This window comes from Pelodiscus sinensis, chromosome 6 (genome assembly GCF_052426305.1).
Source record: "Pelodiscus sinensis isolate ZL-2025 chromosome 6, ASM5242630v1, whole genome shotgun sequence".
Lineage (NCBI taxonomy): Eukaryota > Metazoa > Chordata > Testudines > Trionychidae > Pelodiscus > Pelodiscus sinensis.
Window position 1 is genome coordinate 82,215,648 of NC_143057.1, and position 22,273 is coordinate 82,237,920.

The 22,273-nt window shown below is 43.0% G+C and overlaps 2 protein-coding genes across 8 annotated transcripts in view; one reads left to right on the forward strand and one right to left on the reverse strand.

The window, feature by feature from the left end:
- MSH3 (mutS homolog 3) overlaps nucleotides 1–18,729 on the reverse strand; it is a 220,513-nt gene extending 201,784 nt beyond the window's left edge. For 2 of the 5 annotated variants that reach the window (XM_089779326.1, XM_089779327.1), the window contains exons 1-5: nucleotides 18,391–18,729; nucleotides 11,202–11,316; nucleotides 9,947–10,066; nucleotides 7,356–7,579; nucleotides 5,699–5,914 (exon numbers count right to left, since the gene is read on the reverse strand). In XM_089779326.1, coding sequence (XP_089635452.1) covers nucleotides 5,699–5,914; nucleotides 7,356–7,579; nucleotides 9,947–10,066; nucleotides 11,202–11,316; nucleotides 18,391–18,729 — 1,014 coding nt within the window. Of the gene's footprint in view, nucleotides 1–5,698; nucleotides 5,915–7,355; nucleotides 7,580–9,946; nucleotides 10,067–11,201; nucleotides 11,317–18,361 lie in introns of all 5 variants that reach the window. The other 3 variants (XM_089779329.1, XM_089779328.1, XM_075932217.2) reach the window with 3 other exon arrangements.
- A 53-nt stretch (nucleotides 18,730–18,782) lies between these two features.
- Nucleotides 18,783–22,273, forward strand: part of DHFR (dihydrofolate reductase) — a 48,890-nt gene continuing 45,399 nt past the window's right edge. For all 3 annotated transcript variants that reach the window (XM_075932227.2, XM_006124331.5, XM_089779330.1), the window contains exons 1-2: nucleotides 18,783–18,917; nucleotides 19,521–19,570. In XM_075932227.2, the coding sequence (XP_075788342.1) occupies nucleotides 18,832–18,917; nucleotides 19,521–19,570 (136 nt within the window). In that variant the 5' untranslated portion in view covers nucleotides 18,783–18,831. The remainder of the gene's footprint in view (nucleotides 18,918–19,520; nucleotides 19,571–22,273) is intronic.

Here is a 22,273-nt window from a genome sequence, read left to right on the forward strand (position 1 = left end):
TCCCTTCCAGTCCTATGATTCTATGATGCCATGTGTCCCAGCAGTTGTAGGCAACTGTGGGCTGTGACTCAAGGCATGACCCGTCATTTGAAGACTAGGTCCCTGATTCTTTCAAACCTGTCGGCTGGTAGAAAGGCTATGGTCATTTTTGCATTTCGTTGCACTCCTATGAACTGTATTGATTGCTATGGAGTGAGCACTGACTTAGTCTCTTATTAGCAGATCCAGGGAGTTAATGTATGCTATGACCAGGGACGTACTGCAGTGGGAGTCTAGTTCAGATTTTGCCTTGATCAAGCCATCGTCCAGGTAAGGAAAGACTATGTCTGGCTTCCTTAGGTAAGCGACAACTACTGCCTGCATTTTAAAAAAGGCTCTTAGTGCTGTGGAGAGTCCAAATGGCAGGACCATATACCGATAGTGATCAGTACTTAGGACAAAGTGGAGCAGGGTAAATCGTTACATGTAAACAGGCATCCTGGACATCGACACACAAAAAACAATGCCCTTCTTCCAATGCTGGGATGATAGTGGCTAATGTCACCATCTTGAATCTTTGCCTCTTTACATATCTTTTGAGAGCTCTAAGGTCTAGAATTAAGTGCCAACCTCCCTTCTTTTTCTGTGTAAGTAATGTGACTAAAACTTCCCTCATATTCATGGGGGACAGCTTCTGTGGCGCCTATCTGGAGGGGTTCAAACTCCTGCATTAGCGTAAGATCATGAGAGTGGTCCCTGAAGAAGGGTGGGGTGGGTAGATGGATGGGAAGGAGGGAGACAGATGAAGGGATAAAGGTGAAGGGAATGGGGTACCCTGACTGGATCGTTTGGAACAGTGGTTTCCAACTATTGGCCTGCAAACCGGTGCCAGGCCATGAACCTCTGGCTGCTAGACTACGGCACACTACACACTCTGGGACCAGGGGTGGAGTATACTCCTGGGACGTCATTATTTATTAAATGATTTGTAACTGAGTAATGACACTGGAGTGGATGATAGTATTTTCTGTCCCTCAACAAAGGCCTTAAATTTGCTTATTTTGCTGTGGTGGATGATTTGTAGAATGGTTTCATGTAGACATCTACCTTGTCTATTATAAACACACTGTTGTTGTGAGGGTGGTCTTGTCTTTGGTGCTAAGTATATTGTGGGTACCTTGGTCTGGGGTATGTCTGGTATCTATATTGTCTTCTTCGGCTCTGAGCAGGGTCCTTTCTGCTGGAGACCAAAGACTCTGAGTATGTATTCCCAGAGAATGAAGTGTCTCTCTGGAGTCTTTAATGGAATGATCTCATTGGTCTTGGTTGAAAACAGTTTCTCACCCTCAAATGGAAGGTTGTCCACGGTCAATTGTATCTTGCAGAAAAAAGCTGCTGAGTTGAACCACAAGGTTCGTCTCAGGACTACAGTACTTTACTTGCTGTAGATTTTGTAGTCTTGTCTGCAGCATCAAGAGGACTGTTTGAGAAATTGTGTGGCCTTAGCAAAGGCAGCTTTAAACTGTTGTTTCTTTGCTCTGGTATGTCGTCAATATAAATATTAAACTTGGAATAGTTGTTAAAGTTGTATTTGCTGAGTAACTACACTGAACTGTAGAGTGGATGATGTATAAACTTTCCTCACAAACAGATCTAACCTCTTGCTGTCTGTCAGCCAGGGCAGAATGATGTTGCTGCTGTTTATTCCTCTGAGCCGCTTGTACCACCAAGGAGTGGTGGATAGGGGGGTAAAAAGAAATTCAGAGCCCTTGACTTGGTGTCTAGAGATGTATCTGGTCCTGACCGGAGAGAGGTGGTTCCAGCAACTCTCCATCACCACAACGAATGGAAGACTTGTGGTGGCAGGGAGGGAGCAGGATATATGTTGCGCTTCTTCGTATTTTTTTTCCTTAGGATTATAGGACTGTGACGGCGCGTTGGGGGTCCCCCGTCTCCTGCACCCCGAAATGGCACGAACTGACTGCACCAGCCGGTGGAATAGAGGAAGTTTATTGCCTCTCCAGGATACAGCACAGCACAGATGTCATCTGGTCACAGAGCTGGGCTAGGATGCCTCAGGCCCCCTTGAGATGGGGGGAGAGGGAGACTGGGCCCCTAAACTCCAGCCCCTTTCCCTAGGCTGTCTCCTCCATGCTCCCAGACAGCAACTAACTCACACTCTTCCAGCCCTGCCCCCCAGCCAGGGCAGCATTGCCCCTTCCTTTGTTCCTCTCCATGGGGGGGGTATCTGGTTCAACAGGTTTGGCGTCACCTGTGCATAGTAAGGTTTTCCCTGCTGGGTGTGGCCAGACAGCCTGCCTCCATATCATCCATCTTATTTGCCTCTCTGAAGCACAGGGCAGAGAAGGAGCAATAATATCAGCATAGTCTATGCTGGCTCATCTGATCCTGAGAAGCTGAAACACAGATATGTGGATAGAGAAGCAGCTAAGTCAATAAGCTGGCCTCGAGGCTGCGGCTGGCATCTATGTTGATTCGAACACACACAGTCCCAGGAAGAGGAATTTCCCACTGAGAAAACAATGTCCTGTACTTCAAAATTTAATCACCTCAATTCTCTCTTACAAGTGTAAATTAAGTTCACAACTCCCTTGTAAGAACTGGTCTCACAGCAGACAGACCAGCATCAATTGGCAATTAAGATAAGAAAGAGAAATACGTGACCCCATGATTATAAAGATGGGCCCAGCACACACTCACTTTGAGTGTCATTCTACCCTCTACCTGCTGGTCGGGTTAGGTGTTTGACCTCCCGAGGTTCTATGGGGACGCCCACCTCGTATTTTCGTCTTTCCTAGGAATTGAGGGACCGGCCCTGGCCTGACATGCTGGAGTCGAGAGGCACAGAAGGGGGTAAAAATGGTACCTGGATGTGGTCCTCTGTCTTAAGTGTACACATAGAAAGAGTAAGCTGTTACTTGGTACCATTATTTCTATTTTTCTATCTTTATCTTCTTTGTAACCATTTTTAAGACCTATATTCTGCTAATAGTTAAGAAATAGAGCAATAGCCATTGTAACCATATGATTTATAAGCTTCCTCAAATAAACCTGTAACTGTTTAAGCTTTAACCTGCCTCCTTCAGTTGCTGTAACAGAACCAAACACAATTTAAAAGAACTTCAGCCGGTCTAAAGGGACAGTTATAGGAAGAGCTTGGGCGTTTGGATCTGTGTCACTCCCAGGTGACAGGACCCACTGGGGCATCTTTCAGTCTTTCCTCAAGGCTGCCCGCTGCGAAGGAATTATGAAATTCTAGCAGCTGAAATCTAAGATGTAATAAGCTCTTCCTATATAACGGGGCGTCTGTTGGCCTGCTGGCCACCCTCTGCGATGGGACCCCGGTCCTAGCAGTAAAGGCACGGACGTTAAACCTTTTCTCGGAAACATACACACACACACTGCCCTGACCGTCGGCTGACACTGGGTCTTGCTCCAGACAGCAGAGGTCACCACAGCCCAGCAAGTACCCCCACTACGTCACAAGGACCATGGGCTCCAATATTGCCAATGCACCAAATATGGCCTGGGTGGTGGCAGCCACGAGTGTGTCCCTTTTGTGGGATAACACTGCTCAGTGGAGGTCTTAGACTGGGATAAACAGATGGTATGGCGACCTCGGTGCCAGGTGACAGTTGGGGTGACAAAGTTACATCCCCATCATCATCGGATAATTCCATGGGCGACATGAAGTTTTGGAACTGCTGTGGCGGGTGAAGTATCGGTGCTGAGCAAAAAAGAACTGAATGTGGAGGAAACCAGGTAACTCAGTGCTGAGATAGATGGTACCATTGTAGTCTGAACCACAACTGGCACTGATGCCAGCAGCAACGTTGTTGGTGCAGATGTACGCTTTGGTGCTGCGGCGGTCATGGTGCTGGCATTCAGTGCGGATAACTATTGCAGTGCCTTTGCCTCCAGTTCTCTGCACCAAGGTGGCAGCATCCTGATTGCTCAGTACTATGCTGGTTCCTGAGCTTGTTGTCTCAATACGGCTTCTGCGTGCACCATGCTTGATAACATTGTGATCGGTGCCAGAGATGCCTATTGTACCATATGTACTGAGGAGCGGTGCTATTTTGACCCTAGGCGCCAATTTCATACTTCTGTGCCGTTTGGGTGACTGTGCTTTATGAGGCATGGATGAGGCGCATTTCCTGGGGGACTTCTTCCCCTTATCAATTTGTTGGTTTGTTTGTTTTTTACTCATTCAATACTTGGAATTTCTCCAGCATGATCATTTTTACGCAGAGGATGTCTATCTTTGCGGCTTCACGCTTTCAGCTTAGCACAGTCATGGCAGTCCTGCTGGACATCGGATTCCCCGAAACACTGAGCGCATTTGGAGTGCCCATCAGATACAGACATGTAATTGTTGCAACTCAAGCAACTTTTTAAGCCTCATGACCCCAACATAAGTAACCGAAAACTTAGATAGCCCAAACAACAGCAGAAAAAAACTTCAGGAAGGAAAGTTTTCGGGGGTTTTTTTTGTTTGAGAGAGATCTTGGATCAAACGGGGAATTAAAGAGGAAAGAAAACTAGAACTATCTACTTACCTACAGGATTAACAACAGTGAGTGAAGAGCACTGCCGAGCTCCTTCTCAAGTTAGGGATGCAAAGAAGGAACTGAGAGGAAGTGAGCTGTGCATGCAGTCGTGGGACGCATGCACCACAGTTGCTGCGCATGCATGGCCACCTCCCCAGGCACTGCTGTGAAACCGCCCGTCTACAGCACTGGGACGCACCAACACCTGCTATGGAACACCCACAGGGACCTCTCTCCAAGAAGCAGCACCTTTAAAAGTATACAATCACAGCAGCTGCTAGAAACATGACATTACACAATATCTCAAAGACATTTTTCTTTCCAGATGCCAGCCCTGTGTCTGGACAAGCAGATGCGTGTTAACCAACCTGAACAGGCATATTTCAAGTCAGTAAATCTGTTAGCTAACTGGAAGACCAAATGCCCAGTACAAAGACAACTAGAAAAATGAAGCCTCCAGTGGCTAAGCCTCCAGTTGCTCCAAATGAAACATGGAAATAGCTCTGAACAAAGGCTAACTCAGTATTAATGATTTAGTTAAAATGAAGGAAAGATTGTTTATGCTTATTTGAGGTGTGCAAACTATAATCCAACTTCCTTTGAAATTTTTGCCTATTTATTTAGATTATAGTCATGCAGATAAATAGTAGATAGAATTTTACACCTGCTTCTGTCAAGTATCCCCCATTAATTTCTATATAACTACTACCATCATTAATAGAGGGCCATTTACACACAAGAGAATCAGTTAGAACACTTGGACATTGCATTTTTAGAAGTCATCAAGTTAAGCTAAATATTTTTATTCTGCCCATTAGTTCTATGCCATAACACCATTCACCCTTAATTTTTTTCAGTTTAACTTTGGTGACCAAGATAATGCTACTCTAAGTATCTAGTATTTGCTGATGTGTCAATAGTTAAAAATAGGACATATTGAAAATATTGGTGCACCTTTATTGTAGTACTAAGACAATTTGTAACTGATACTTTTACATTTAAAGTGTGTACATCTTTTGTATCTTGATTACAAGGGTTAGAAAAAGATTTTTTATATTGAGGCTATCAATGACAATGGTCTGTCCTTACAATTTAACAGAGTAATATAAGGCGAGAACCATTAAGTGCTCTTGGTAAAAATTACTTACTTCTGCATCTTCTCCAAAGAATCGATATTTATATCCACATTCCACACACAAAATAGCATCTTTATACTGTTCTTTCAATTCTATGAACTGGAGTTCTAGTGGAGTGTAAATGCTTTTGGTTCTTTTATTAAAGAAGCTTGTATTAGAAATATTTTGAGAGCCTTCATAACTCTTGCATGATGCTGAAAACTGAGTAAAACTAAAGCATGATTGTTCCTGTGAATAAAAAATAATATTACAATAATTATGGAAGAATACTTAAATTACACTTGTCATAAAATACAATTCCAGTTTCCAGAATTGGCTGTCAGATTAAAATAATTCTAATGCCGGTAGCGTAATATATATATGCAAGCAAAAGCACAATAAACTGAGAGCACAGTTCATGAAAATAAAATACAAGTCAATAAAGAAAAATTCTGTGACTGATCACAACTGCACACACTCAATCCCACTCCACCCAAGAACACTTCAATTGACCTCTCCTCCTTCCATCAGTTGTCCATGTTAGTGTCACATTTTATCAAATTTGGTATCTTTCCTTCAGCCAAAAATGCAACTTAACTTATCTAAAACGGGCAAAATAAGTATAGAATATAGAAGCGATGAAAATAAACCTCCCCTCTACTGAACAATAACCAGCCAAGAGATCAGAAGCAGCACATCAACCAAGCATTTATGTGCCTCAGTCTCTAAGGCTCCAACGCCACAATTTGATCCAGGTGAAAGTTTATTGTGCCCATATGGAGCTCCATGGAAATCAGTGAAGTACCAGGCGGACAAAGTTCACCTACTTCAGGGTTTCCCAACCTGTGGATTAGGACCCAAATATGGGTAGCCACTACACTTCAAAAGGGTCCCCAGGTGGCTTTTAAGGAGCCATTCACACTTTTTTTGAATTGCCCTGGGTCACCAAGTTTTCCTATATCGTCAATATGGGTCCGCATCTGGAAAAGGTTGAGAACCACTGACCTACTTTATTCAAATTGCAGGATTGGGGCGAAACTAGTTAGCAAGTACTCCTTATATAGCCTGCTTTGAGAGTACAAGGCCACTGTGTTTAACTATTTTTGTTATTGTGCAGATGTCATTCCGATGTTTTTTCAGTGTAAGTCTAACCACATCTTCCCTAGTGCAGAATGCAACCAAGTGCTCCAACAACCTTGAGTTCTGCTGGAATACATTACATTACAGTAATAATTTTGTACTACTTCTAAGGTGAGAAAACTATGAGAATTTTTGCAATCATTATTATAATGCCTGAACTAAATAAGAACTCAGTTGAAAATCAAATTGGAAAGGATGTGAATAACCTCACCCGCATCCTGTAGTTGGGATATTTTACCACCATTTTCTATCTTTTAATCTTTAAGCATTTCTTATTTAAAACAACATTTAATTAGAACTTCAGCTGCACAATTTTTAAGAATGTCACTGAAGAACAGCAAGAGATATTTTGCTTACTGTGTTAAGAGCTCTGTAAAATATTGTAATATGAATGTCAGATTCTTTCATTGGTATGACATTGCATAATTTCATGCTGCATTCTGTCATGTTGAACTTAAAAGAAACCTAACAACAAAGCCTGTATTTTAATCATAAAAAGCAATCCAAACTGCACTAATTCAGTGATCCCTGGAACACAAGCACTGCATACCTTGTGATTGCTCTGAGAGCCTGAATCCTGAGAATCAAGAGCGCTATGCAATTCTGGGGTCCTTCCCACAAAACCATGACATTTTTCCAAATTGACGAGTTGATTCCCTTGAGAAGTATCCACCTGGACTTTGTTACATGGGTGTTTTGAATCACTGCAGAATTCCCTCAGTTTGTTTAATGTTTCCATACATACACGGGGACTGTCACATTTCTTAGGCTCCTCTTCATTAGTAAAAATACACAAGGAAAATTTATTAGCAATTAGGATAACCTTGCAATTAGGATTTCAATTAGACTGGCATCAAAGATGAGAGAAACAAGATAGATAAGGTGATATATTTTATTGGACCAACTTCTTTTGGTGGAAGATACAAGCTTTTGAGGTACAAAGAGCTCTACTTCAAGTGAGAGAAGGATGCATAGTGCCTGGACTACATATAAATTGAGACAGGTGGTTATGCAAAAATAGTAATTCATGTTGGAGACAGTCACTAGAAGTGGAAACTGGGAGTAGATCATTATGAATAAAGTATCTAAAGTGGGCAATTAAGGGTACCAAACAGTGCAATGTGTTACTAAAGAAGGCTACGTCTAGACTATGGGTTTTTTCCGGGATACATCCTCCTGCCACATCCAGGGAGCATGTTTGCTCTTCAGCTTTTCTCCCCTGAAAGAGTAAATGCGTTCTTTCAGGGAACCCTGTATGCCCCTTTCTAGGAGGGATAAGGGCTCTGCCAAAAGAGGCGGATTTTCTAGACAGGGCCAAATGGTGGAATAGCATTTTCTGAAAAAGCGATCAGAAAAAACTATGCAAATTGTGAACCACAATTTGCATAGCTTTTTCCAATAAAGCCCAGTAGTCTAGATCTAGCCAAAGACAGCACTCAGTTTCTTACTCAACCTCATTAGCCCAGGATAAATATGCTTTTAGATTACTACAATTAGTTGTTTATAATTCTAGTTAAGATTACATTCACATTAACATTAAACTATAATCAACTATAGTCGCAGCCTAACACAACTCATGTTTACGTGGATGCATAAAGAAATAGGGTCAACCGTTAAAAAAAAAAATCACACTTCTGACTTTTAATCTATTATTGCTACAATTTACACCTATCTGAGACTGGTCTACGTTGCAAGTTTATACAGGCATAACTACATCTATCAGGGAAGTAAAAAAACTCAACAATCAGGAGAGATGTAGCTATTCTGACCTAACCTCTAGTGTGGAAAGCTCTAGGTCAATTAAAGACGTCTTCCACAATCTAGTTACTTGCCTCTGCGGGAGGCGGATTACAGTGATGGGAGAACCCCTCCCACTGCTGCAGTATCTACACTGAAGCACTACAATGGCACAGCTGCATTATACCACTGTAACATTTTAAGAGCAAACACAGCACATACTACCCATGCCAATGTGATGATTCTTCTATCACCACAGGTAATTCACTACCCCGAGGCGCTGGAGCTAGGTCAATGGAAGAATTTTTTCTACTGACCTAGCACGGTGTACAGCAGGGATTGAGCTGACAACTACACCACTCAGGAATGTTGCTTTTTCACACACTTGAACCATGTCACTAGGGATACGTCTACACTGCAGAGTTTTCCCAGAAAAACAGCTTTTTTTCTGGAAAAACTACACTTATGTCCACACTGCAATTGCGTTCTTTAACAGACAGTCAAAAGAATGCAGGTGTTTTTCCAACAGCAGTAAACCTCTTTCTATGAAGAAGCAGCCTTTTTCCAAAAGAGCTCTTTCGAAAAAGGCGTATTTGGCCATGGAAGAGGTTTGGTTTTTTTTCCCCAAAAGAGGAGGCCTCCAGGAAAAAGCAAAGGTGCCCTAGTAGCCACTCCGTCCACAGTAATCACAACTTAAATGTGAGATAGTGTCCAATCAATGTGGATGCTTTTACTGTGTGGACGCTCTCTTCCGGAAAAACTTCTTTTGAAAGAAGCCTGCAGTCTAGATGTAGCCTGCGTTAATCCAGCCTTTTAGTGTCAATCAGGCTCTACATTATGTCTTTAAAGACAGAGAAAAAAAATCCTATTTATTTTGTGAATGTGAGAGAACTGTATGTATGAACAGCTTCACTATTTCCTCTGTATAATCTGCGAGGTCCAGGTCACAAAGACCAAAAAAAAAAAAAAAAAAATCTGTGGAACAGTGGAATTGCAAAGCCTGAGCTAGGTGCCTACCCTCATTATACAAAGGAAGGTGGGAAGGTGAGAGTCAGGCACCTAAGAAAGGGATCCACAAAAGCCAGCATTCTAAGTGAGGAGCCATCTTAGGGAAATGCCAAAGAAAAGGGAGTATCCAGGCTGCCAGGAGGTAATAATCCTTGAGGGAGGAGACTAGATCTCTTACTTCCCACATGAATACCCTAACCACAAGGATACAGAACCATTCTCAGCCACACTCTCTGGCCTAATGACTAATAATTTATCCAAGGAAGAACAGCTTCAACCTGACAGACTGAAGGATACTCTTGAGTCTTCAGTAACGCAGTGGTTGCCTGAGAGATAGCAAATGCCTGTTTAAATCCTCTCTCCCCCCATCAGACAAAGGGAGATGAGTGCTCTAACCACTGGGATGCACCTCCTCTTCCATCTGGAGGACCAGCTCAGCATGCACACACGAAAAATGTCTGCTGTACCATGTTCCGCAGGAACACCTATCTTCCCCTGGTATGAAGATCACATTGCCTAGAATGAAATAGCAGTGCACAAGCCCAGAATCAGGAATTTAAGCATCTAGGGAACTAGCCAAGTGGGTGTTGATGGATCGCAGAAAAACCTAAATCTAGGATTGAGATGCCTAAATACCCTTTTTGATCTGAGACTTAGTTTCACTTGTTTGTGTGTGTCTCACGCAGAAGGCAAAAAAAAAAAAGCCGCTTTTATTTTTAATAGAGCCAAGTAACAGAGCAGGACAAGAACCTCTCGACTTCTAATCAAGAGAAGAAAGTGGGGATGGCTAGCCCACGCTCTCAGAAAACCATTATCCAACATAGGCCGTCAAGCTTTCACATAGAACCCGCAACAAAAATGCAAAAGGGGAAGACCTTGGACAATGTGGAGAAGATCTACTGAGACTGAAGAACAACAACTGGGGTATTCCTGGAGTCAGCTAGAAGTTGTGTCTCAAGACACAGTGAAGTGGAGGAGACTTGTAGATGACCTGTGCTCCACTGAGAGTACAAGGGTTTAAGAAGAAGAATTGTAAAGCTATAAAATGAGTAGGGCATCTCAGAGTCCAATGTATAGAGCCCTGGACAAATACAACATTTGTATCCACATCTGCAAAAATGAACTGTGGATATCAACATCCACATCTGTGGATGCGGATACCCACAGACATAAAGCAGATATTTGTAGATTTGCAGGGATCACATAAAACTACTTCAGCTATTTTTTAAACCAGAGTGTATTCCAAGTTAGTGTGTCTCAACGTTTTTTCACTCTTATTTCTGATGGTCTTTCAAGCAGTATAAAAGTGTTGTTTTGATATCACTACAGTCCCTTTCTACTATGAAAATTGATTCTTTCCCAAAAATCTGAGTTAATGAACCTTTTTATTTACTGCTTTGTTTTTCTACCAGCATTAATTTATTAATTAAATGCTTGGTGTAAAAACGGATAATGCAGAAACTTTTTCTTGAAATAGTTTCAACATAATTAGCAGTCATAATTGCTCAACAAAAATGGAACTTTAAAATATATATATAGAGAGAGAATTCAAAAGCCAGTGTCTAAAGTATACAACAAAGTTGTCAAAAAAATAAAATTACAATTTACTCAGTGTAGATGCCTGCAAGTTTTTGTTTTACAATGAGCTCACCGAAGTCAAGAATCTTCACTGTATCCTGGTCTTCCTCTCTATTACCTTCAATGGGTTTCGTCCTCTTTTCACTAGGCTCATTGTTTTCAACAGCTCTTCTCTTAGATTTTGAAGTCTAAAACATTAATTTAAAAAATTAGTTTATTTTCTTCCCTTGTCATATGCTGAAAGAATTTTAAAAAAAAAGAGACACCCACAGAACAAACTTTATCCCTGCACAATAAAGCAAACACTAACTCTGCTATTTTAACTTACTACATGAATGTATACAATGGTTTTTATAACTGGCTAGATTTCTTCAAAAGAGAAACAAAAATCAGTTACTCCGAGGGGAATTATGTGCCATTATGCATATGTCTAATCAACGAGCTATGCATATTTTTAATTTGTTGTGCAGAAAAAAAGCTTCTGCCAAAAAATTGATGAAGTTTCACCTTTTTCCCCACCAGAGGGTGCTGTGGCACTAGAAAAAGGCAGCAGCTCCCAACCAGCTAGGGAAAAGAAAGAGCCTGCCTTCTTCACAGCACCTGTAACACCAGGTCAGGAGTACAGGGAGACAGTCAGCATGGAGCTGCAGGGGGCAGACACAGAGATTCATAAGGGTTTGTGGGGGAGGACAGACTGAGACAGGGGCTGAATGGGAGTGGAGGCACAGAAACACAGGAGGAAGGGAGGTGCAAGACCACGAGGAGTAGGTGTGCGGGAGTGGTGGATGGACACATGGTGACAGAGGGTGCAAGGACAGATGGTCGTAAGGGGATACCAGAGGACAGGGGCAGATGTACCTGACTGAATGGGAGAGGCTAAGGGGTCAGCCAGGTTCTGCATGAGGGAAGCTCTGTAATAATCCCTTCCCACCTCCCAAAAAAAATCCCTGATCCATACTCTTCCCAACCACACCCAACAACCCTCAAGTTCACACCAGGCTCCTTCCCAGCAGTTAACTTCATGTTCTTAAGCTCTTCCACTATACATGATTGCCCCCAAGCCACTGCACTGCTTCTGAGGGTACAGGAAATACAGTCCTGTGGTGCAGCTTAAATTAATATTGCAACTTAAATTATTACTCAGAATTCTGTGTTAATATGCGTAGTAAGAAATCTATGCGTCAAAAAACATTTCCTGAATCTTTGCAGAATTTTGCAGAATCCAAGAATACTGTGTGCAGAGCTTTTAAATTTTTGGTACAGAATTCCTCTAGAAGTAACTAGTGTACTCTACCAACAGTAGACACATCAAGGTATAATTACAACATGGCTCCCCTCCAGCTCACAGGCTTGACTAAATCCACAAGTAGGGATGTGTGGGTTCCAGAACAGTAATGACAAATTTATCACGTCCAGGACTGATCCATCACTTCCCAGACTGACCAAAAGGGTCCCAGAGCAATCACCCCAATTCACTGTACCTGAGGATTTTGTCAAATATATAGATGTCCTTATCCCAATAAAGTAATTGGCGAAACTTCCATTGACTTCAATGGAACTAGGATTTAACTCTTTGTAACAAACATTATCATTAGAAAATGTTTAACTTCCCTAACTGAAGTGACTTGGGCCTTCACTCTGCACTCTCAGGCTTTCAGAAAGCTCATTAATTTAGGCCACCAAAGACCTAGTTTGTATAGTGCCATAGGTTAACACTTTACAAGCTGAAAAAAAATGCCTTTGATCCCCTTAAAGCTCACAGTGAACAAACATCCACATTATAAACTTCCCCACAAGTAATCACTCATTCTTTGAGAAAGATGACAAGAATTAATAATGCATGTAAATGGAACAGGATGAAGGTACACCGATGCAAGTAATGTGACATCTGCTATGAGGAGAGAGACTATTTCAGTTACCAGGTCTATCCATCTAGCATCTTCCACCCATAATTAATTCACCTTCAAAATTATCTTTTCTGTATTCATGAAGTTTGTACATTGAAATGTATATTTCATCATACTTTCTATGTTAATTTATCAAAAATTATTTCAACTGTAATTGCTACTCATAACGATTTTTTCCCCCCTTTAAAAAGTATTTTAACCACAAGTTCTTAAATGATGGAATCAGGTAAAATGATTCTTTACCTTTCTATGGTCAGTAAATTAGTCAGAATATTCTAATTTCATCATTAAAATAGTCTGATCAATAAAGATTACATGTGTATACCAACGTCAGTTACTTCTTTATATTTGACTATTTCTTTTAATATACAACATGTGCCAAGTCATTCTACAGTTCCATATACATATAAAATCACATATGGTTTTGTGGCATTTCTAACAGTAGTAGCATTTTACATGAGAGGTGGTTTGTAAATATCACTAGGGAAATTGAAACTTCATCTAACCCTGTACCCAGTTCAAGATCTACTACAAAAAGAGAGTCATTTGCCATGATATTGGTGGTTGAATTTCCAGTATGGGATGTGCCCTTTCCCACCCTGCACAGATGAGCATATATAATTTTCTGAAAAATATTGCCCAATTAGGCTGCACAAACACCATCTTATGAAATGCTCTAAGCCAGGACTGGGCAACGTGTGGCCCAAGGACCATATGTGTTTGCCAGCATTAGCCCCTAGCAGGCTACCGGTGCTTTACTTAACTGCACACCCTCAGGTATGGCTGCTTGCAGCTCCCGTTGGCCGCAGATCACTGTTCCCAGCCAATGGAAGTTGTGGAAGCTCAAACGCCACTTCCCACAACTCACATTGGCCAGGAAGAGCAATCAGCAGCCAACAGGAGCTACAAGCAGACGTACCTGCAGATGCACAGGTAAATAAAGTGCCAACAGCATACCATGGGCTAACACTAGCAAACTACATCTGGCCCACAGGTTGCTTATTGTTTACCCGTTCTAAACAAAGGATATATCATGGCCACAGAACCTCAGTTGCTTCACTTCTTGCTAAATTTCAGACTCCTACAAGAAAGGATAACCAAGGAAAAAAGACAGCGGGCTGATAGCATGAAATATGCAGAAGCAACACTTTCAAAACAACATTGTTTCTTCACTAAATAGAGCTCTTCACAATTCCACTAGCGGGTCTCTCACAAACACCACAACTCTTAAAATGGGTTGAGGAGACATAGTTTAAAAAACTGTAAAATTGCCTTCCCAAAGTAACCATCAGTTCCAGATGTCATGTTCAGAGTAATCACGTAAATGTGTATAGAACATAAGATAGCAGCGCTGCGCTGCACGTTTTTGCGGAGAAAACATCATGAAGGTATAAATGTTGGCTTAGCCCTGACAGTCCCTGCGGCTCACAGACACTGTAGCTAATGCAGAACACGTCTCAATGGACAGCCTAATCCACTTAAACAGAAGCAGAAATAGAATTCCCTTTACACAGACTTCCTAAAACCCTTAGAACAGGGTTTCCCAATAAAAAGCCCTCTTCATCAATGGTAGGGAGATTCTCCAAAGAGAAATTAACTATAAAATTTAATGGTCTGATTCACATGGATCTTGGATAGTATTTCTTATTTAAATTTTGGATGAGAACACAGGACAACTTTGTCTCTATAATACAAAATGAATGAAAACCTGTAACTCATTCTTCTCGTAAATATAACTGATTAAAAATTCTATCTTTAATTATAAAGAATAAAGAACACTTTTCCAAAAAGTAAAAAGGTGATTGTCATCTCAGCGGCAGCAGACTCATGTTTATCGCAGAAGATCTCTGATTGCTACAAAGGTTATAACCACAAAGACTCTTTTGAGATTAGGAGAACTAAACGCAGTAGAAAAGCTATGTTGAGGTAATACTGAAAATGCTGACATAAGAAAGCTCAAAGACTAAAATATAACCATGACTCTAAAATACATTTTATGAGCATGGAACGCCAAAAATGTTTTTCTAGACTATAGCAGAAATCGTATACATTTCAATAGAGCATGCCACATGATATTCCATACTTCAGGGTAAAGTGATTCTAGATTAGAGGACATGACTTGAGAAAGAAAGTTTGATGATATTCAAAGAAAGGCTCCTGAGAAACAGAGGGTCAGATCTGCATAGAAATATTGTCGGAGTGACATGCTTTACTCCTTCAGGAATTCTGTGCCACTGTACCCATGTAGAATTCATGTCCTCTGAAGACTGTTTTTTCTCTGCAGAAAACTTTCTTCTGAAGAGATGCTGTAGTGACACCTTTTACCTACAAGGGGGTAATGTGGTACCAAAATAGAAAGCAACCAGTTCATCAGCTGTAGTAGTCAGTAGGTAATAGGGAGGAGAAGATGCAGCATCCCTCACAGTACCCCATTAGAAAACATGGGATATGAGGGAACACAGAGTGGTTGAGAGGGTCAGGCTGGGTTTCAGAAGTTTAATAATCTAATAGATAGTCAATGGATTTTCCATCAACTAGTTGATAAGTGGGGGAGAGGTAGTAGGGTTAGCTCCCGGCCCCAGGAGCTAATACCACTGGGGCTCAGCCTTTTAAATGTATTAAGAGGATGACTCTTAATACATTTAAAAGGCTGAAGCATAGCAGGAGGACCTGGTGCAAGCTGGGCCAGCTGATGTCCAGCTCATGCCGAGTTCCACCACTGCCCACCAATCTTAAATGTGAAAAGGCTGGAACGCAGCAAGGAGACCTGGTGCAAGGCTGGAATCAGCCGATTCCCAGCTTGCACCGGGTCCCCTCTATTGCACATCTGATTTTTAAATGTATTAAGAGACAGCAGGATCTTAATACATTCAAAAAGAAGAGGCGCAGCATCTAAGACTGGGTACGAACCGGGAATCAGTGGATTCCAGTCTCGCTCTCAGTCCTCACTAGCCTCCTGCCTCCCATGCACTCTGAAGAGATGGTGCTGGGGGGAGCTGGCTTAAAAGCACCAGCTCCTGCTCCCTGCCTCCTGGCTGCCTCTGATACAGGCAGCAAAAAGGGGGCAGAGGGGAGACTGACTAGTAGTTTACATCCCTAGCAGAGCCACCTAGTAATGGCTGTCTGTATTGTAGTTTAAATTAATTATTACTCAAAGTCATCTGTTAATATGTAAAGAACCTGTCAAAACATTTCCTGAATCATTTTTGTTGTCTTTATTGTTACAGACATACCTGTGGACAGGTATTTTTAAATAAGTTACCAAAACAATTGAAACTGGCATGATTATAATGTGGTATTTTGAAAAATACACAGAATTTTGCACAATTTTAAATATTGTATGCAAAATTTTTTTTGTTTGTTTTGGTATAGCATTCCAAAAGCAATGCTTGAGCAACACCAGTTTATACTTTCCAACAATGATAATGGACCTGCTCTGCTGGTTTCTTGAGAGTTTACACTTCCCTTGCCATTAATAAAGTTCTAGTATTACAAATCTCAATTCTCAGGTCTCAATTGTCATTGCCAGCAAGCCACTGACCCCACTATTGCTGTTTCCAGTTACTGAGTCTGAAAGCTCTTCTAATTAAGAAAGGCACTGTACTAGTGCTCTTTGTTGATGTAGGTTTAATAATAGTACAGCAAATAAGCAGCAATCTGAGGAACAGAAAGAGAGAACCAAGAATTCCTGCCTCCAGATACATCAAAAGGCAAAATACTCATGACTTAAATCTGCCTTTCTTATCTGGTTCTTTGGAGGTCTGATCGGTAATAACCAAAAATATCATAGGACAGTGGGTCAAGAATAGAAACATAATTGTGCAGTCAAGCAAACTTCATAACACTTCCTATGTACAATACAATTTATAAATTTAGGGAAATTTAATTTAAAAAAAGACTCTAAAAGCACTCCAGACACAAAGGTCCTTATATGCTCACCTGACTTTGGAAAAGAAAAGCATTAGATACTTGGTGTAACACCATGCTTTTATAATCTCAACTACAAATATCTGATGCTGCAAAGGTAATACTACGATGGGCCCAAAAAAGCATTGCTTTCCAAAAAAGTGTCCAAAGCCTAGGTGAACTGCAGAAAGGGGGTGCCATCCAATGAATGGGAATCTGCAATAGCCACTTCGGAGAATGTTTGAGTTTTACATGGTATAACTCTCAGAACATAAATTTAAAGAAACCTTCCCAAATCCTGAACACTCACTGAGCCAAGGCAAATAATTTTTCTTAATATATTTTTGTAATTATCATTAATCACCAAAACTGACAGATTTGTATAATTTGGCAAAGTTGATTTTAAATTTAGTTCCTTTTAATTGCAGCTTTATAAAAACTAAATATAAGCTAACACACAACACAGACGCTTGAGTTCCAATGGTAGGTGTGTCTGCTGAACTGCATTTCCTGGCTATTTTGAGTTCTCATTCAAACCTAACATTATCTAGATTTGAATTAGGAAGTAAAGAGATTATTACTGCTTCCTGTGCCCTTAATAATATGCAGAAAAGGAACAAAATTTCATATGTTTAGGGTTTACTAAGTAAACATTGTACATAAAAGTCTCATCCATCTGAAGTAGGTTATGCCCATAAAAGCTCATCTTTTTTGTTACTCTTAAAGATGCTGCAAGACTATTTGTTGCTTAAGGTTCTATCAAAGAAGTTTAATCCAGGCTACTGCCCTACAAATTACTTCAGTATAATTTACATAATTCAAGGTTGTGTGTAAACTACACTCCAAGGCAACGTAAATTACACTAAGCACCCATGCAGACAGCACTGTATTGGCAAAACAGTTTGTGTCACTGACATAGCTACCGTTTCTTATTGAGGCAAGGGTTAGTAAACAAACGGGTTCTCTCTTGCACATCACCAAAAGTCTGATACACACTACATCTTACTTTGCAAGGGGCTCAGGCACGTGGAAAAGCTGCTCTCAGGAGCAACATAAATTACACTGACCTAAGCATTAGTGTGGACAGTACTATGTTGGCTAGAAACACTCTCCCACTGACATACCAACTGCCAGGGAATGGAATAACTATGCCAACAGGAAAGCTGTCACCCATCAGCACAAAGCAGTGGTGCCCAACAAGTTCTAAAGCAACAGCCACTACAGTGGCTACTACTATAGCAAACGGCAGCTAAGTGGAGGGGGCATGAGACCGAGGCTTAGCAGCCCGGTGGGACAGGACGGGACGTGGCGCTGACAGGGGTTTGTTTGTTACAGGAGAGCCACGCACACGGCGCGCTAGGAAAAATCCGCCCCAGGAGCCGCGCGGCCCGCCCCGCTCCCTGCACCCGACACGCCGGACCGGCTGCTGCTGCGCCCTTCCCCGCGCACCGTGTGCGGAGCCTGGAGCCCCGCGTCACCGCTCGCCCTGGAGCAGGCTGCTGAGCTGGCTACGCGCAGGGACCCCGCTGGCCGGAAGAATTTACTCAGCACCGACCGTCCGGGGCCGCTGGGCGCCCGCCCGCGCGGCATCGCAAAGGCAGGAACCTGCAGCCCAGACGCCGCAAGCGCCGCCGAACACAACAGTGATGTAATCACGTCACCACGTGCAGCCTCGAGAGGCGAAGCTGGAAGGAAAAGGGATGGGGCCTGGAGAGGGGGAGAGAGGTAATTGGTGCTTTCCCGGTCACGTGAAGGGCAAGTAGGCCAGGCGTCTGTCTCTCTGCGCATGCCCAGTGCTCTAAGGCTGGGACTGTGGCGCGCTAGTTCCAAAGTCCGAACGAAGCGGGAAGCTGGAGAGAGAGCAGGATCCGACCGCACAAAGGAAGCGCCATGGTCCGCTCCTTAAACTCCATAGTGGCCGTGTGCCAGAACATGGGTATCGGGAAGAACGGAGACCTCCCCTGGCCGCCGCTCAGGTAGTGCAACCCGGGTCCTTTCAGCCTCTGGCGGGAGCTGCGCAAACGGCCTACAAATCCCAGGGTGCCACGCTCTCCATGCCTAGGGGTCGGTTGCCTCTGTAGGGGGCGTTGCATGCTGGGGGGCGTAGTCTGCAAGGAGGAGGCTGTCGGCGCTGCGTTGTAGGACGGAGGTTTAGCGGGTCTGGCCGCTGGTCACTTGGCTGCATGTGAGGCCTTTCTCTGTCCGGTGTCCGAAGCCAGGCGGATCAGTAGTAGCGAGCAGCATCTTCTGATCTCCTGTAGGAAACGAGCGTGAGCGGTCCCAGCCCAGGCTCGGTCCCAGCAGCCTGCATTGGGCGCTGGATCACTCTCTTCACATGAACGTAGGAGGGAACGTTGAGATTTCAGGCGGGTTCTCAGCACTGTAGCTTTCGATACTACAGCATCTGTGGCAGAGCTAGATGAATCGAGGACTTCAGGCTCCAGGGCATTCAGCATGACACCTCAGCGGCTATAAACTTGCTTACATTTATTTAAAATGTATTTAAATTATATTTTTCTTTATCATTAAAAAATCCATACACCCAGTACATTGTGATTTTTTTCTTTTTCTTTTGCTAGGAATGAGTTTAAATATTTTCAAAGAATGACTATGATGACCACTGCAGAAGGTAATATTTGGGTTTTAGGCTTCTACTTATTAAAAATGTCTTTCTGTGATGTAACTAAATTGAAAATATTAGTAACTTTTCCCTGATTACATTGATTTTATTGCTGTTTTAGTATAAAATAAGTTTACAAGTGTATCTTTTCACCTTCTAGTTACAAAGTTTTTTTACACTGATAACCTCTCTGCTGCACTGAACTATCTGTGTAGCTCACATGCTCTATTCAATTATGTTTTCATAATGGGTTTATTTTAGAATGTAATTTGACCAGCCGAATGAAAGTCTAATAATTTACAAATTACATAGACCTAATTAAGATGTAGAAATTGTTTTTTATCATGTTTTCACCTGTCAATGTAAGTAGAAATTGAACTATTGAGTTTACTTCAGACAGTAACTCTTTTTATATTCTGAAAAAGGTTTTTTATTTTCTCTAAATCAAAACATAGAACTTTAAACCAAATGTTTAAAAAATCTATATACTAATGGTAGGAATAGTATAACTCTTCAGAATAAATGCAAACTGCACAGATTTTTTATATATATTTTTAGGGCTTAATTTTTTAAAAAATGTTCTACTTGACATTCCTTCTCTCCCCCCCCCCCCATCCCCGCTACTCTGGGGTGTCCTCACTGTCTTGGTTCAGATATGACCTTAAGAAACTTTAGCTCCTTTAGAGTGTGTATGCCAGCAAAATCATATAGACCCATGAGCAATGCCAGCTATCTTATTATTGGGAAACTTTCAACCTTTTTAACTGGATAAACCTCAATATATTGATTTATTAGCATATGTCTTAACTGACCTGCCATAAAATTGTCTAGTGTATTTTATGTATTTTTATATACCCCATTGAAACTGTGTAGAATACCAGCAGCTGCCACACACAGCAGCGCAGAATTAAAGTGGTAGTACCACCACACACACCCCATAATAACCTTGTGAGCCCCACACACACAATTCCTTTTTTGGGTCAGGACCCCTACAATTAAAACACCATGAAACTTCAGATTTAAAAAACTCAAATACATTATTTTTAAAATCCTACTACGGGACCTCACCCCTGCTCGCTACATTCACCAACCCCCCCCTCTTGGATGGGGAGGGCCTGGGGCTGAGGCCACCTGGCCCCAGCTCTCTCCCCACCACAAGTAGGGAGGGTCAGAGGCTGCCCTGGACCCGGCTCTTCCCACTTGGCACTGGGGGAGGGCCCAGCCTCAAGACCTCCCCACACAGCCCTGGCTCTCCTGGGGGCTCCCCCAGCCGCCAGGAGGGGCTGAACCAAGGTTCTTTCCCTTCCCCCACTACCAGGGAGAGTCCGAGGCCACCCTAACCTGGCTCTTCCTTCCTGCCCCCGGTCACCACGGAGGGCCCAGCCACAAGGCCACCCTAGCTCGTGGGAGTTCTTTGACTCTCCCAGCCCCAGATTTTTGCATTCTTCCCCCACCCCCAAGGCTGGGGTAAGGTGATGCCCAGCTCTGCCCCAAGCCACCAGGGAGGGCGGAGTGTGGGCCAAAGCCCTGCTGTGCTCTCCCCCCAGCCACCGGGAGATGCTGGGATGGGCTCTTCCTCGGCCATGGGGAGGGGCAGGCCAGGCTTTCCGCCCTCCCCCAGCCATCAGGAGGGACTGGGTCAAGGTCCTTCCCACCACCACCAGGGAAGATCTGAGGCTGCCCTAGCCCCCTCCCCCTACCCCCGGTCACTGGGAAGGGTCGAGCTCCAAGGTCGCCTCAGTTCTTGCCCCATCCCAAGGCCCCTTGCCCCAGCTCTCTCCTCCTGGATGCTGGGGGCAGGCTAGACTCTACCTTCCCCCCTCCCCCAATCTCACCAAACCTGGCTCTACCCACTTCACATCTCTCCCTGCTCCAGCGGCCAGAGGAATTGGGCAGTGGTGAGCCCGGGTCGCTCCCCCTGGCCCTAAGCACCAGGGAGGCAGGAGGCTGCACGACTACTAGAGCACTAGGGACGAGGCCATACGTCCTGAGAGCCACAAGACTCGCAGCTCCCACACTCCTCCAGCACAGGGGAGAGCAGAGTGGGGAGGCTGCATGGCTGCAGCTCCTGCAAAGCATAGGGGAAAGGGGAGGCCACGTGGCTGATGGCAGAGGGAGGGGCTGTGGGACATGGAGTGATGCATGACTTCACTCTGTCATTCTGCAGGAAACTTTCTTTTATTTTTATACATATACATATACAGAGAGAGAGAGAGAGAGAGACCCATGAAATTGACCAAAATAGAGCATGAATTTGATAGGACCCTATTCATAAAATTGAAGATGTCATGAATCCTGCCTTATGTTTACCTTGCATCCAAGATTTTAATGTAAACCTTTCTGAACTGTGCACTCTTTATTCAGCACTGGTAGGCATTCCATTGATGACCCCTCACAGACATCTTCTTTGCAGTGTCCACACTTCCATTGATGACCCCTCACAGACATCTTCTTTGCAGTGTCCACACACAGGTCTTTATTACAGTAGCGGGCCACAAGATCTTCCTGCACTGATGCTGCTCCCCAAATTGCTGCGAGAGCTGCAGCATTTTGTGATGTTTGTGGAGTAGAATCTCTGTAATATCACAAGAATGCTGAAACACTCAAACCCAGGAGTAAATGGGCAAAATCCGGCTCCATGTGTCAGTTGCTCAAAGGAGAACGGTTTACTCTATGAACTTGACACCAGAGCAGGTGAAGGCACACATGTAA